The sequence below is a fragment of the Lipotes vexillifer genome, unplaced genomic scaffold, assembly GCF_000442215.2.
Source record: "Lipotes vexillifer unplaced genomic scaffold, Lipotes_vexillifer_v1.1 scaffold402, whole genome shotgun sequence".
In the NCBI taxonomy this organism is placed as follows: Eukaryota; Metazoa; Chordata; class Mammalia; order Artiodactyla; family Lipotidae; genus Lipotes; species Lipotes vexillifer.
Window position 1 is genome coordinate 112,828 of NW_006798409.1, and position 12,877 is coordinate 125,704.

The 12,877-nt window shown below is 43.2% G+C and overlaps 1 protein-coding gene across 1 annotated transcript in view; it reads left to right on the top strand.

The window, feature by feature from the left end:
- Window positions 1-12,877, top strand: part of DSCAM (DS cell adhesion molecule) — a gene marked incomplete at its 5' end in the record, with an annotated part of 155,192 nt that overhangs the window by 78,560 nt on the left and 63,755 nt on the right. Inside the window, 2 exons of the mRNA XM_007470501.1 lie at window positions 5,226-5,379; window positions 11,556-11,673. Coding sequence (XP_007470563.1) covers window positions 5,226-5,379; window positions 11,556-11,673 — 272 coding nt within the window. The remainder of the gene's footprint in view (window positions 1-5,225; window positions 5,380-11,555; window positions 11,674-12,877) is intronic.

Genomic DNA, 12,877 nt, shown 5'->3' on the forward strand with positions numbered 1-12,877 from the left:
TCCCTACAATATGGATAGGCTGAGAATTTTCCAAATCTTTAAGTTCTAGCTCCTTTTGGCTTACCAATTCCTTCTTCAATTTATGTCTCTCTTCTCAACTTTACTACAACTGTCAGTAGGAACCAACACTTTGTTAAGAAATCTCCTCTACTAAACATCCAATTTCATCACTTGCAGGTTCTACCTTCCACAAAATACTGGAACATGACCACAATTCAGCCAGGTTCTTTGCCACTTTGTAACAAGGATTGCCTTTTTTCCATTGTCCAATAACATGTTCCTGATTTCCATCTGAGACCTCACTAAAATGGCCTTTACCAACCTCATTTCTACCAGCATTCTGCTCATTATTATTTGCGTATTCTCTAAGAAGACTGAGGCTTTTCCCTCAGCTCTCCTCTTTTCTTTCTGAGCTCTCACCAGAATCACCTTTGGCGAACACTTCATGGCAATCTCAGCTTGTTCTGTCATCAGCCTCAAAACTCTCCCAGCCTCTACCCATTTCATAGCCACTTCCACATTTTTAGGTATTTATTACAGCAGCACCCCGTTTCTCAGTTCTAATTTCTGTGTTTGTCTGCCTGGACTGCTATTTTGTTATTAAGTTCATAGATGTTTAGGATTGCTGTGTCCTCTTGATGAATTGATCCCTTTATCATTATAAAATTACTTTCTTTATCACTGGCAATATTCTCTGCCCATAAATCTACTTTGTCTGATACTAATATAGCCAGTGCAACTTTCTTTTGATTAGTGTTAGCCTGGGATAGATTTTCTGTCCTTTTATTTTTAACCTGCTTGTATTTTTATATTTGAAAAGCATTTCTTGTTGGTAGCATATAGTTAGGTATTACTTTTATATCCAGTCTCAAAATCTCTGCTTTTAATTAGGATTTTAGATCATTTACACTTAAAATAATTATAGGTATATCGACGTAGGTTTAAATCTATAATCTTGCTACTTTTTTATTGTCCTCTTTGTTTCCTGTTTACTCCTTTTTAGACTTCTTTGGATCAACTGAATATTTTTTATAATTCTATTTTATTTTCTGTTGTCTCATTAGTTTTATTTTACTCTTATTTTGTAACTTTAGTGGTTTCTTTGGGATTAATGCATATCCCTTTTCATTCTACATTCAAGTGATATTATGTACTTCACATACAGTTTGAGAGCCTTACAATACCATGCTTCCATTATTTTTCCCTTCCTAACATTTGTGCGATTGCTTTCATACATTTTACTTTTATATATTTTATGAACCCCACACTATACATTTTTATTATCTTTTATTTATCAATTATCTTTTAATGAGATGTAAATAATAAAAGATCATATGTATTTATTTACGTTGTTACCATTTCTGGTATCTTACATTCCTTTGTGTAAGCTTATATTTCTATCTGGTATCATTTTTCTCCTGCCTGAAGAACTTTCTTTAACATTTCTTGTAGTGTGGCTCTGCTGATGATTAATTCTTTCAGCTTTTTCTATATTTGAAAAAGTCTTTTAATCTCTTTCATTTTAAAATGTTTGTTGAATATAGAATTCTAGGTTGACTTTTTTCTTTCAAAACTTTAAAACTGTTGTTCCACTGTCTTCTTACTTGGTGTCTTAGTCAGCTTGGGCTGTTATAACAAAAATGCGATAGATTGGGTGCTTTTAAGCAACAGAGGCTTATTTCTCACAGTTCTGTAGGCTAGAAATCTGAGATTATGGTGCCATCATGGTAGGTAAGAGCCCTCTTCCTGGTTTCAGATTTCTCATTGTATCCTTACATGGTAGAAGGGGGCAAGGGAGGTCTCTTGGGCCTCTTTTATAAGGGCACTGATCCCACGGGTGCCCTTCACCTCCCAAAAGCCACACCTTGGGAATGTGGTTTCAATATATGAATTTAGGGGGGACATTCAGACTATAGCACTTGGATTGTTTTTGACAAGAAGTCTGTGACATCTGTATTTTTGTGCCTGCATATATAATATGTCTTTTCTCTGGCTACTTTTAAGATTTTCTCCCTATCACTGGTTTTGAGCAGTTTGATTATGATGTGCTTTTGTGTGGTTTCCTTCCTATTTTTGTGGCTGGGTTTTATTGAGATTTTTGGTTTTCTGGGTTTATAGTTTTCATCAAATTTGGAAAAATTTCAGCCATTATTTCTTCAAATGTTTTTTCTATCCTGCCTCTTTTAGTAATTCCAATTACATGTGTGTTAAACTGCTTGATGTTGTCCCATAGCTCACGAATGCTGTGTTAAATTTTGTATTCTCTTTTATCTCTGTGTTCCACCTATTAATATATCTTCAAGTTCACTAACCTTTTTTTTTCCTGCAAGATCTCATCTGCTAGTAATCTAATCCAGTGTATTTTTCATCTCACATATTGTAATTTCATCTCAAGTTTGACTTGGGTCTTTTTATATCATTCATGTATCTATTTAGATTTTTTAATATCTGTAGTTATAATACAATTATAATAACAGTTTTAATGCCCTTGTCTGCTAAATCTAATATCTGTGTCAATTTTTTTTTTTTTTTTTTTTTTTTTTTTTTTTGTGGTACGCGGGCCTCTCACTGCTGTGGCCTCTCCCATTGCGGAGCACAGGCTCCGGATGCACAGGCTCAGTGGCCATGGCTCACGGGCCCAGCTGCTCCGCAGCATGTGGGATCTTCCTGGACTGGGGCATGAACCCGTGTCCCCCGCATCGGCAGGCAGACTCTCAACCACTGCGCCACCAGGGAAGCCCTATGGGTCAATTTTGATTGATTAAATTTTATTTTCTTTATGAGTCCTTTTTTCTTATTTGTTTCTTTGCATTTCTGGAGGTTTTTTTTTTTTTTTTTTTTGCCTCTGAGTCCTTGCGGGATTTTTATTATTATTATTATTATTCAAACAGAAAGTCACAAAAATTATAATCATCCTTGGAATTTTTTATAGCAGCTTTTAAAAAATTTATTTTATTGAAGTATAATTGATTTAAAGTCTTGTGTTTGCTGGGTCATATGGTAGTACAGAGTGAAGTAAGTCAGAAAGAGAAAAACAAATACCATATGCTAACACATATATGGAATATAAAAAAAAAAGGTTCTGAAGAACCTAGGGGCAGGGAGGAATAAAGACGCAGACATAGAGAATGGACTTGAGGACACGGGGAGCGGGGGAAGAGGGGGAAGGGTAAGCTGGGATGAAGTGAGAGAGTGGCATGGACATATATACACTACCAAATGTAAAAGAGATAGCTAGTGGGAAGCAGCCACACAGCACAGGGAGATCAGCTCGGTGCTTTGTGTCCACCTAGAGGGGTGGGACAGGGAGGGTGGGAGGGAGACGCAAGAGGGAGGGGATATGGGGATATATGTATACGTATAGCTGATTCATTTTGTTATACAACAGGAACTAACACAGCAGTGTAAAGCAATTATACTCCAATAAAGATGTTTAAAAAAAGTGTTAATTTCTGCTGTACAGCAAAGTGATTCAGTTATACATATATATATTATTTTTCATATTCTTTTCCATTATGGTTTATCACAGGATATTGAATATAGTTCCCTTTCTGTTTATCCATTCTATATATACTAGTTTGCATCTGCTAATCCCCAACTCCCAATTCATCCCTCCCCCACCCCCCTCTCCCTTGGCAACCACCAAGTCTGTTCTCTATGTCTGTGAGTCTGTTTCTGTTTCATAGATAAGTTCATATGTGTCCTATTTTTAGATTCCACATATGATATCAATCATATGGTATTTGTCTTTCTCTTTCTGACTTACTTCACTTAGTATGATAATCTCTAGCTCCATCCATTATAATAGCTTTTATGAGTTATAATTCACATACCATGAAATGCATGCTTTTAGAGTATACAATTCAGTGGCTTTTAGAATATTCAGAGAGTTGCACAATCCCCATCATTATCTAACTTTAGAACATTCATAATCTCCCCCAGAAAAACCCATACCCAATAGCCATCTATTCCTGTTCCTCCCCTCTCCCACCCTGCCCCTGGCAACCACTAATCTACTTTCTGTCTCTATGGATTTGCCTATTCTGGACATTCCATACAAGGTAATCATAAATGTAAAGTTTCTTGTGATTGGCTTCTTTCACTTAGTGTAATGTTTTCAAGATCCATCCAAGTTAAGCATGTACTGGTACTCCATTTTTTCTATTGCTGAATAATCCTCCATTGTATGGACGCAACACATTTTATCTGTTCACAAGTTGCTAGATAGTTGGGTTATTCATATCTAGAAAATTTTTATTGAATGCCAAACATTGTGACTTTTACCTTACGGGGTACTGGATATTTTTATTCCTGTAAAATTTTTGACTTTTATTCTTAGATGCAGTTCAGTTCCTTGGTGACAGTTTGATCTTTATGAATCTTGCATTTAATATTTGTTAGGCGATACCAGTATGGTGTTCAGTCTAGGGCTAATTATTCCCCACCACCAAGGTAAGACCCTTAGGCACTATGTCCAGTGGTTCCATGGATCTCAAGGGCTTCCAGTCTGGCTGATGGGAGCAGGCACTATCCCCAGCCCTGTGTGAAAGCTGAGCACCGGGACATCCAGTCCTTTCAGGTGGTTCTTTCTCTGGCCTCAGATAGTTTCTCCTCATGCACACATCTGCTCAGCTGAAGACCCAGTGGGACCGTCTTCAGATTCTCCATGTAGCTGTCTTCCCGGTGCTCTGTCTTGTGGACTCCAGCCCCCTTCCAGGCCCTCAGCTCTGTCTCCTTGACTCAGGGAGGCTGATGGACTCTCTTCTGGGTTCCCTTCTCTGTGCCATGGCCTGGCAACTCTCACAAAAATGTAGCAACCCTGCAACTGTTGGCCTCACCTCATTTATTTCCCATATTTCAGGGAGATGATCACTCTTCTTCATCATCTGATGTGCAAATGCCTTTGAGGTTGTTTCCTATATTTTGTGTGTTCTTTGGTTGTCTCAGGTAGAATGGTCCATCTGGTTCTTGTTATTCCATCCCAGCAGAAAGAGCCGTGCCGTGACCCATAATGTAAAGGGTTAAATTACTCATTGGTGGCTGTCATAGCTGCTGCATAGACAAATTCAGACCATGTAGATATTGCAGATCCAGCCTTTTAAAAAGGGATGAGAGGTGGCTTTTGTTTCTTATAACAGATAATGTGTTAATAAGCATTCCTTTAAGAGATCCATTTGTGCCATTGGCCTCCTTGAATGTGGGAACATTTATGTCTCCTCTCACAGGTGATCAGCGAGTTTGAAGCCTCTCCTGACTCATTTTCCTACAGAATTCCTAACCTGAGTCGGAATCGGCAGTACAGCGTCTGGGTGGTGGCCGTGACCTCAGCCGGGAGAGGCAACAGCAGTGAAATCATCACAGTGGAGCCAGTAGCTAAAGGTATGCCACCCATTATGGTAAGGGCCTCATTGCCTACGACTATTCGACTGATTTTAAGTCACTATTCTCTCTGAAATAAAGCTTAAAATGCCCTAAAGATCAAGTAAACCAGAATACCATGTGTTATCACATTTCAGCCCAAGAAATAGATTTGCTGCTAGCTGACACTGGGCTTTTGTGCAAATCAGGAAACCATCCTCCTAAGGATGAGTGGCTTTACAACTTCCAGTGCCCTGGGGGAAATTAGGAAAAAGAGCCCCCATTCACCCCTTTGGGTAGGTGAAAATCACTGCATGACAGCTTCCCAAGCAAGTTCTAGTATCTTCAAAATCAGGTCTCATGCTTCTTAAAGAGAAATGTCTATTTTTTGGTCTATGGAATTTAGAACCCTATGAATATAAGAAAATCATTAGTTCTTCTTCTATTGATGGAATGCTGTATACAAAGACCTTAAGTAACAAAAGGAAGTTTGTTTTAGGAAGAAGAAGTTCCACATTGAGATGTTAAATCTGGCCCTAAAAAGCACGTTATAGACACAGAATTATTCCACTTATTCTTCTGGTAATTGCTACCATGTGGTGGCTAGAGTCCCCCTAAATTAGCACTTGTCATGAATAAATGCATTTACCTCACAATTCCAGGCCAATAGGAGTTGTCCCGGGTTTGGGAACACGCCACATTGGCAGTTTATTACTCATAAGGCTTCTAGGTGCCTGGAAGCGAAAATAAACATTCCAAGATTCCAACTTTCCCTCTAAGAATGCTTGATAACATGCTGGTAATGTGACAGCTAAGAAAGAGGCAGAATAAAGTAGTGAAGGAAAAAGAGAGTGGTGTCACATTTTGAACATAAATTCAAATAGAAAACAAGTGTACTGTTGGTAAGGAATATAAATGGTGGATTTTTTTTGTCTCTTATACTCTTTGATCATAATATCCAGCCACCCCCAACATACACTTTGTAACATTTAGAAAACAGTGATTATCAAAGGGCATCAGGACTGTGGGATTTAAAAAAAAGAAATGCAACATAAGATGTAGGGTTAGAGATAGCCTCACCTCTTCTGTACTCTTGTTCATTCAATGTTACATCTCCAGACCCAGCCAGGAATGGCTTGGCTAAGGTAGAGGATATGCCATACTCAGAGGGGGAACAACTGGAAAGTGGCTACTTCCATGGGAATAGGACTTGCCTGGGGATATTAAGTGTCATTTGGTCATTTAATAAATCATTTTGAGTGCTTATTGTATGTCAGGCTAGCAATACAGGGGTGATTTTGTCAAGGGAGCCTGACTGCTGTAGCAAAATATCCTATAAGTGTCAGTGGCTTAACCTGATAACCCAGACCAAAACAGATGTTTCTGGACTAGGTGGCTTTCCTGGGTGGCTCATTCCACATGGTGACTCAGGGATCTTGGCCTCTTCCACCTTGTGATTTGAGACCCTGGGTCCTTTATTTCCAGCCATGTAGATGGAGAAAGAGAGCATGGAGTCTCATAAAGAAGGTTTTCATGGGCCAGATGTGGACGTGTTTACTTCATTTTTACCCATATTCCATTGTATAGAATGAAACATGGGTCGCACCTAATTTCAGAGCAGAGCTTGGAGATGAAGCCAGGCTGAATGTCCAGAATGAAAAGGAAACAGGGTGTGGTGAGCACACAAGAGTCTCTTCTAAGGATTATATACAACACACATGTTACTCTCTGACCTCGTGGAGCTCAAAATTGGGTGGGGACACAGTAAACAAAGCATCACAAATATACATGTATAATTGCAAATGTCAATAAATGCTTCAGAGAACCCGCTTTAGAACAGACCCCACTTAGAGCCTTGGCCACACAAAGATGAGTAAATGCAGTTAGATGACAAGGGAAGAAGATGTGTCCCGGTGTTCGAAGGCCTCCAGCCTAGGAAGAGTTACGTGTGTTGGAGGTCTGGATGCTGGACCCGTGGGTCTGGGGAGGGGGCAGTGGTTTCAGGAGAGCCGGGGGGAAGGCAAAGGCCTGGCCAGGCTGGGCCTTCAAGGCTGTGTTAAGGATTTCAGATTCTACTCTAAGCAAAATGGAAAGACACTGCGGAGTCTTAACCAGAGGAGGGACAGGATCCTATCTTCGTGTGTGCACGTGTATTAAGATTTCTTTTTAGAACAGCTTTAGCTTTATGGAGAAATTGTGATGCTAGTAAATAGAGTCGTGCACTTCACGTCAGCTTTCTCCATCATTGACACCTTCCATCAGTAGGTGTACTCGTGACACTTAATGGCAGGTGTGTTTAAAGACCATGCTGATGTCTGTATCCTGAGTGGATCACAGGGAGGTAAAGGTGGGAAACACAGGAGGCCAGACAGGAGCCCAAGCAGTCAGGCAGTGTGGCCTGGGCTAGCGTGGTAGCAGAGGGGCCTGAAAGATGTGTCCTGGGTGTAGAAGTGATGGGACTCAGTGGACGATATGCGGGGGACAGGGGGAGAGCCAGAACGAACAAGCAAATCTAGCACGCATTGTTGTAGATGGTGGTGTCATGTACTGGAGATGATGACCATGGAGGAAAGGGTTTGTGAGGCAGGTGAAAGGATGTGGGGACATTTTGGACACATTCAGTCTGATGTGACTGAGAGCCATCCACTTGGAAATTCTGTGCCGTTGGGCGAGTCCTGACTCTTCAGAGACATCTGGCAGGAGGCAGAGAAGGAGTGGGGTTGGCACCCAGGCACACCTCACACCTGGGCTGGGGAGAGCCCATCTGGACCACAGAGGGAGGCGGAGAGTCAGGTCCAGGGGTAGCTGGAAGCACACATCGGCTTGCACTGGGGAGGGAGAGGCCCGGGAGCTGGCAAAGAAAAGGGTGTCAGGCCAGACAGGCAGGGGCAGGACCAGGAGGGCAACGTCGGGAATTCGGCAGAGATGCTGCTGCCGGGAGACCAAGGGAAGCAAGGCTGGCAGTGCCCTTTGGTTTGGCCAAGTGGGGGACCTCAGGGACCTTCCAGAGAGCAGCTGCGGTGGGGCTCGAGGACCGGGTGATGGGACAAAGTGGATGGGAGGTGGGGCAGCAGAGGGACTGAGCAGAACATTCTCTAAACATACCTCACCAGGAAGAAGTGACAGGAAGGAGAAGCGGGAGCGAGGGCAGGGTCTCACCCCAGGCAAGGCTCTGGTTTCTGAGGTTTACTGTGTCAGCTGCAGAGCACGCTGTGTGGCCGTGGGAAGACTCCGTGGACAGGGAGGGGTGGGTAGTACAAGATAAGGAGCTGACGGCCGCGGGATGAGCTTTGGAGAAGGAAACACAAGGGGGTTTAGAGATTCAGTGGCGGGAAATGCGAAGCTCCCGGCTGGGGTCTTCCAGTTTCTGTATCAAGTATCAGGCAGTTTGGGGCTGTGAAGGAAGGACCAGAAGTTTGAGAAAAGAAGGGACAACAGGAAGTCATCATTGCAGAGAAGTGGGAGGAATCTTACTAACGAGACTGACACTGGCAGGGAGAGCTGAGAGGCCAGGTGAGGTTGGTGACTGTAAATCTGAGGCGGTTCCCAGGTTCCCGGGTACGTGGATTTCTCCAGAAATGTTCAGCTTCTCATGCTTAAATGGGGTTTACCCAGAGTTAGGGTTGATCTCCGTGGGTCTTCCAGAAAGGGGCTGAGCTAGGGAACACCTCCGGGATGGAGCAGACGTCCGGCTGGCAGCCACCACCCAGGAGCCCCAGACCCTGGCAAACCATAAACCATAACGGCCGAAAGGTCCAAGCTGGACAGACGGGACCACCCACAGGCTGAGGAAGCTGGTGCAGCTTGTTTTGCAGTTGTTGGAAGATCAGGTTTCGGTTTATGGAGAAACCTAAGGCAGGCTGGCAGCAGTGGCAAATCTGGGGGGTCCAAAAATCCAGGGTAAAGTTCAGGAAGAGGGCTGCTGCTTTGGTGGAGGGAGCAGCAGAATGAAACCACGCACCCAGTCTTGGGGGAACGGCATCCTGAGAAGGAGCCCAGGGCCAGGGGTGGGGCGTGGGGGGCAGACCCAGAGCACATGGCCCGTGGCTGGAGCAGCACAGGAGCTGGGAGGGGTGTCCAGGTTGCTAGGGGGCTACGGTTTCTCATCAGAATCACCTGAGGTGCTTGTTCAAAGACAGACCCCCGGAGCCCACCCAAGATCTGCTGAATCACAGAGCCAGAGTAGAAATCTGCATTTTTAGCAAAGATGCTAGGTAATTCTCTTGCCTGCTCCAATTTGCTTAGTCTTAGAGTTTCAAAGTAGGATCCTGTAAATTCCAACTTCCACAAACGGACATTAATTCTAGAAACCGGGTGTGCTGGGCTTGAAGTGGTTTTAGCCAGTGTTTTTCAAAAGCCTAGTGGAAAACCACTCATAAGTCCTGGAATTAATTTTAGGCGTTACAGCCAGCATATTAAAAAACTAAAATGGAATAGAGTCAAATGGGCTAGACTAGCTAGGCTTGAAAAGAAAGTAGAAAATATCAGAATGCCTCATACACAGTAAGCATAAATGTGCAGAACTTTTCTACGTACATGTGTTTTCATTTACACACACATTATATGTGCAGCTTCTGGGATTCAATGTAAAATATATTTCTTACAGGGGAAGGGGCTGTTAGAAAGCTTGAAAGCCCCCCAACTCTAGCTGGGTTTCCCTAATCACCTCCATTTTGCTGCAAGGATATTCCTCATCATAAAAGGACGGTCTGAAGGGTTTGAAAGGGAAAATGCCAAACTTCCAATGTCAGAAATCCGATGCTACCTGCCCGGGATATTTTTGTTACAGTGATAGAAAATCAGAAAGGTCAGTAAGTGATAAAACGGGCTCTGCCCTGGAATACTCCATTTCCAGGTGAAGGGTGCCATCCGTGAGCCACCTCTGAAGACCCTTCTCTAAGGAGGAAGAGCTGCAGATTCCCCTGCATGCAGGGAACGTTGCTTCAGACACATGGGTGGCTTTTGCTATAATACTTGCTGCACAAAATAGGCCCAGCTTCTGAGCCCACTGGCACTTCCTCTCGCTCCGCTCTTGCCTCCATTGCTTAGAACAACAAAAGTCAGAATTGTCTGGCAGACCTCAGTGATGAAAACTTTGTGCCCTAGACCAGGATGACTTCTCATGAGTTGGCTCTAGGAGCTCCACCTTTCCTGGCATTCCAGCACTCTCCTGAGAAGTCTGTTCCCCACATCTGCTGGCCAATCTCAACCCTCAAGCCCAAAATGGTGCAGGGGTGCCAACACTGGTCCCATCTTTATGGGTCCATCATCAGATTGGAGCTGCCTTCCACCGATGGGCTCCTTGTCTGTGCATCCAGATGGGCTCAGCTTTTAGAGAGTGGCCCAGAAAGCAGTGCCCTAGTGAAAGGCAAAGCCCAGGCAGATCATTCAACCTCTGGAGGACTCGTATCTTGGTGCCTCTGTCAGATTCTGTGTCTCACCCAAGAAAGTGGCACTAGGAGCCTGTCAGTACAGGGCCCCTCTGGTCTCCAAGGAGGCCCCTGCTGACATGGGGCTGCCCTGGGCTTTTTCCTCTCCACTTCCTGGGCCCTGCAGCCACTTTAGGATTGTACCAGGGCCCATGTCCCCAGGAGATGCCCCTGTTCCAGCATCTGAATCACTGCCCCAAGCAAACAGTGGTTCTTCAAGAGAGGCCAGTCCGGAAATGTTTATTTTCCTTAACGTTTGAGCTGAAGATCAAGCTGATATAATGAAGTCGGGAAAGTACCACAAAATTGATAAATAGAAGTCGTTACAGTTTTACTTCTTCCCGTCTTGGGACTTTATGTTTTGTTTTGTCTATTCTCTCAGATATTACAAGTATGTTTTAATGTGCAGTTTTGGGTGTTGAGAGAAATTGCTTAATAAGTGCTTTGAAAAATAACTGGGCTCATAGAAAGCACATCTTGGAGCTGCTGGGCTTATGAAGCCCCAAGTATTTAATTTGGGGTCCTTGTGGTTTAGTCAATACAAGGGAATAAAATGCTACAATAGGGGTTTTCGGCAGTTTGTATGTTCATACAGTGAACATCCCTTAGACGCACTCTGATACCAAGAATAGTGTTGACAGGTGTGACATTGATTGGCAGAGATACACTCTCCTTTCTGGGGTGTTGCTGGCTTGGGGAGGGTCACTTTGGCCTCTGTGTAGATGACTCTGTGTAGTTACTGGGCTTCTGCTCTGTTTGGTGGTTCAGCTCCCGCACGAATCCTGACCTTCAGTGGCACGGTGACTACTCCATGGATGAAAGACATCGCCTTGCCTTGTAAAGCTGTTGGGGACCCTTCTCCTGCGGTAAAGTGGATGAAAGACAGGTAACCAGTAACCCAATGTATGCCCTCAGTACATCAGACACACCATGCTGAGTCTGGTGGTCTAATTTTGTATATTTACACTCTTGAAAGCTCCAGGAAAACTACCCACTCTTCTGCGATAGAGAGGAAGTTGGTTGAGGGCGGTGGTGGAAGAATCTCAGCTTTAACACTAAAAGGATCTGATCTATCTTGTCAATTCTCTAAAAATTCTGAGCTTTACATTCATAAGAAAATGCTTCCGAGGAGAATAGTCTAGCCAGCCCAGTAATCTCCTTGGAAGTTTCCTGTACCTTATCACGAAAATCTCCTGTATATCTGAGATGAACGTACCCAAAGTGACTGGAGAATTAGCACTTATCTCTTCTCCTTCCAAGATAATGGACCAACTAACACTAACTCAAATGCTCTGAGAAATAACTTTAAGAAATGGAATGCATTAAGACTTAGCTAATATAAAATCTGGTTTTCCGTGCTCAGTAGGAATTATTACAACAACAGCAGATGAGATGGAAGGGAGGAAATGGGTGAGATGGATTCTGTTCATGTAACTTTTTTAAGTAACTTTATTCAGAGACAGAAATTAAGATGTAAATAAAGGGCTGGAAATTCACTGATGAGCCTAGAGATTTGGTATAAAATGGATTCGGAAGAGTTCCTATTTTCAAACAGAGACACAAACTATTGAAATGATGGTCTTGGCCCAGTGACCACTTTCTCATCTCTTTTAAGTCAGTAAATATGAAGGAAATAAGTAAGCTCCCAAGGTCCAGTGGCATTCCACCGGATGTGGGGATGACCACAGATGACTGGACAGTTGTCACCATGGCTGAGGCCAAGATGTCGCCAAGGGAACTCTCTTTATACTAGAGTCAGCTCATCACCCTCTTGGCATACCACAGTTCATTTCTTATGCCAAAATCATTAACAACTGTAACTTTCAGTGAATCTACAAGCGACCCCAAAATTTAGTTGTCCCTGTCTGATCTGGTCAAAATGACACATCTGCCCACAGAAGCAATTCCCTTTGGGATACGACAAGCATTGACCTATGCAGCCAGAAGCCAGGACTTCACACAGACCTCGCTTCAACACAGCACTTTTTACAAAGGACAAAACTCAGCTATGTGACTGTTTCTGTCATATAATCATCGTTTAGTTCTTCCTTAATATAACCTTCCAGATGGGTTGTTTGCTTCAGAAAGAG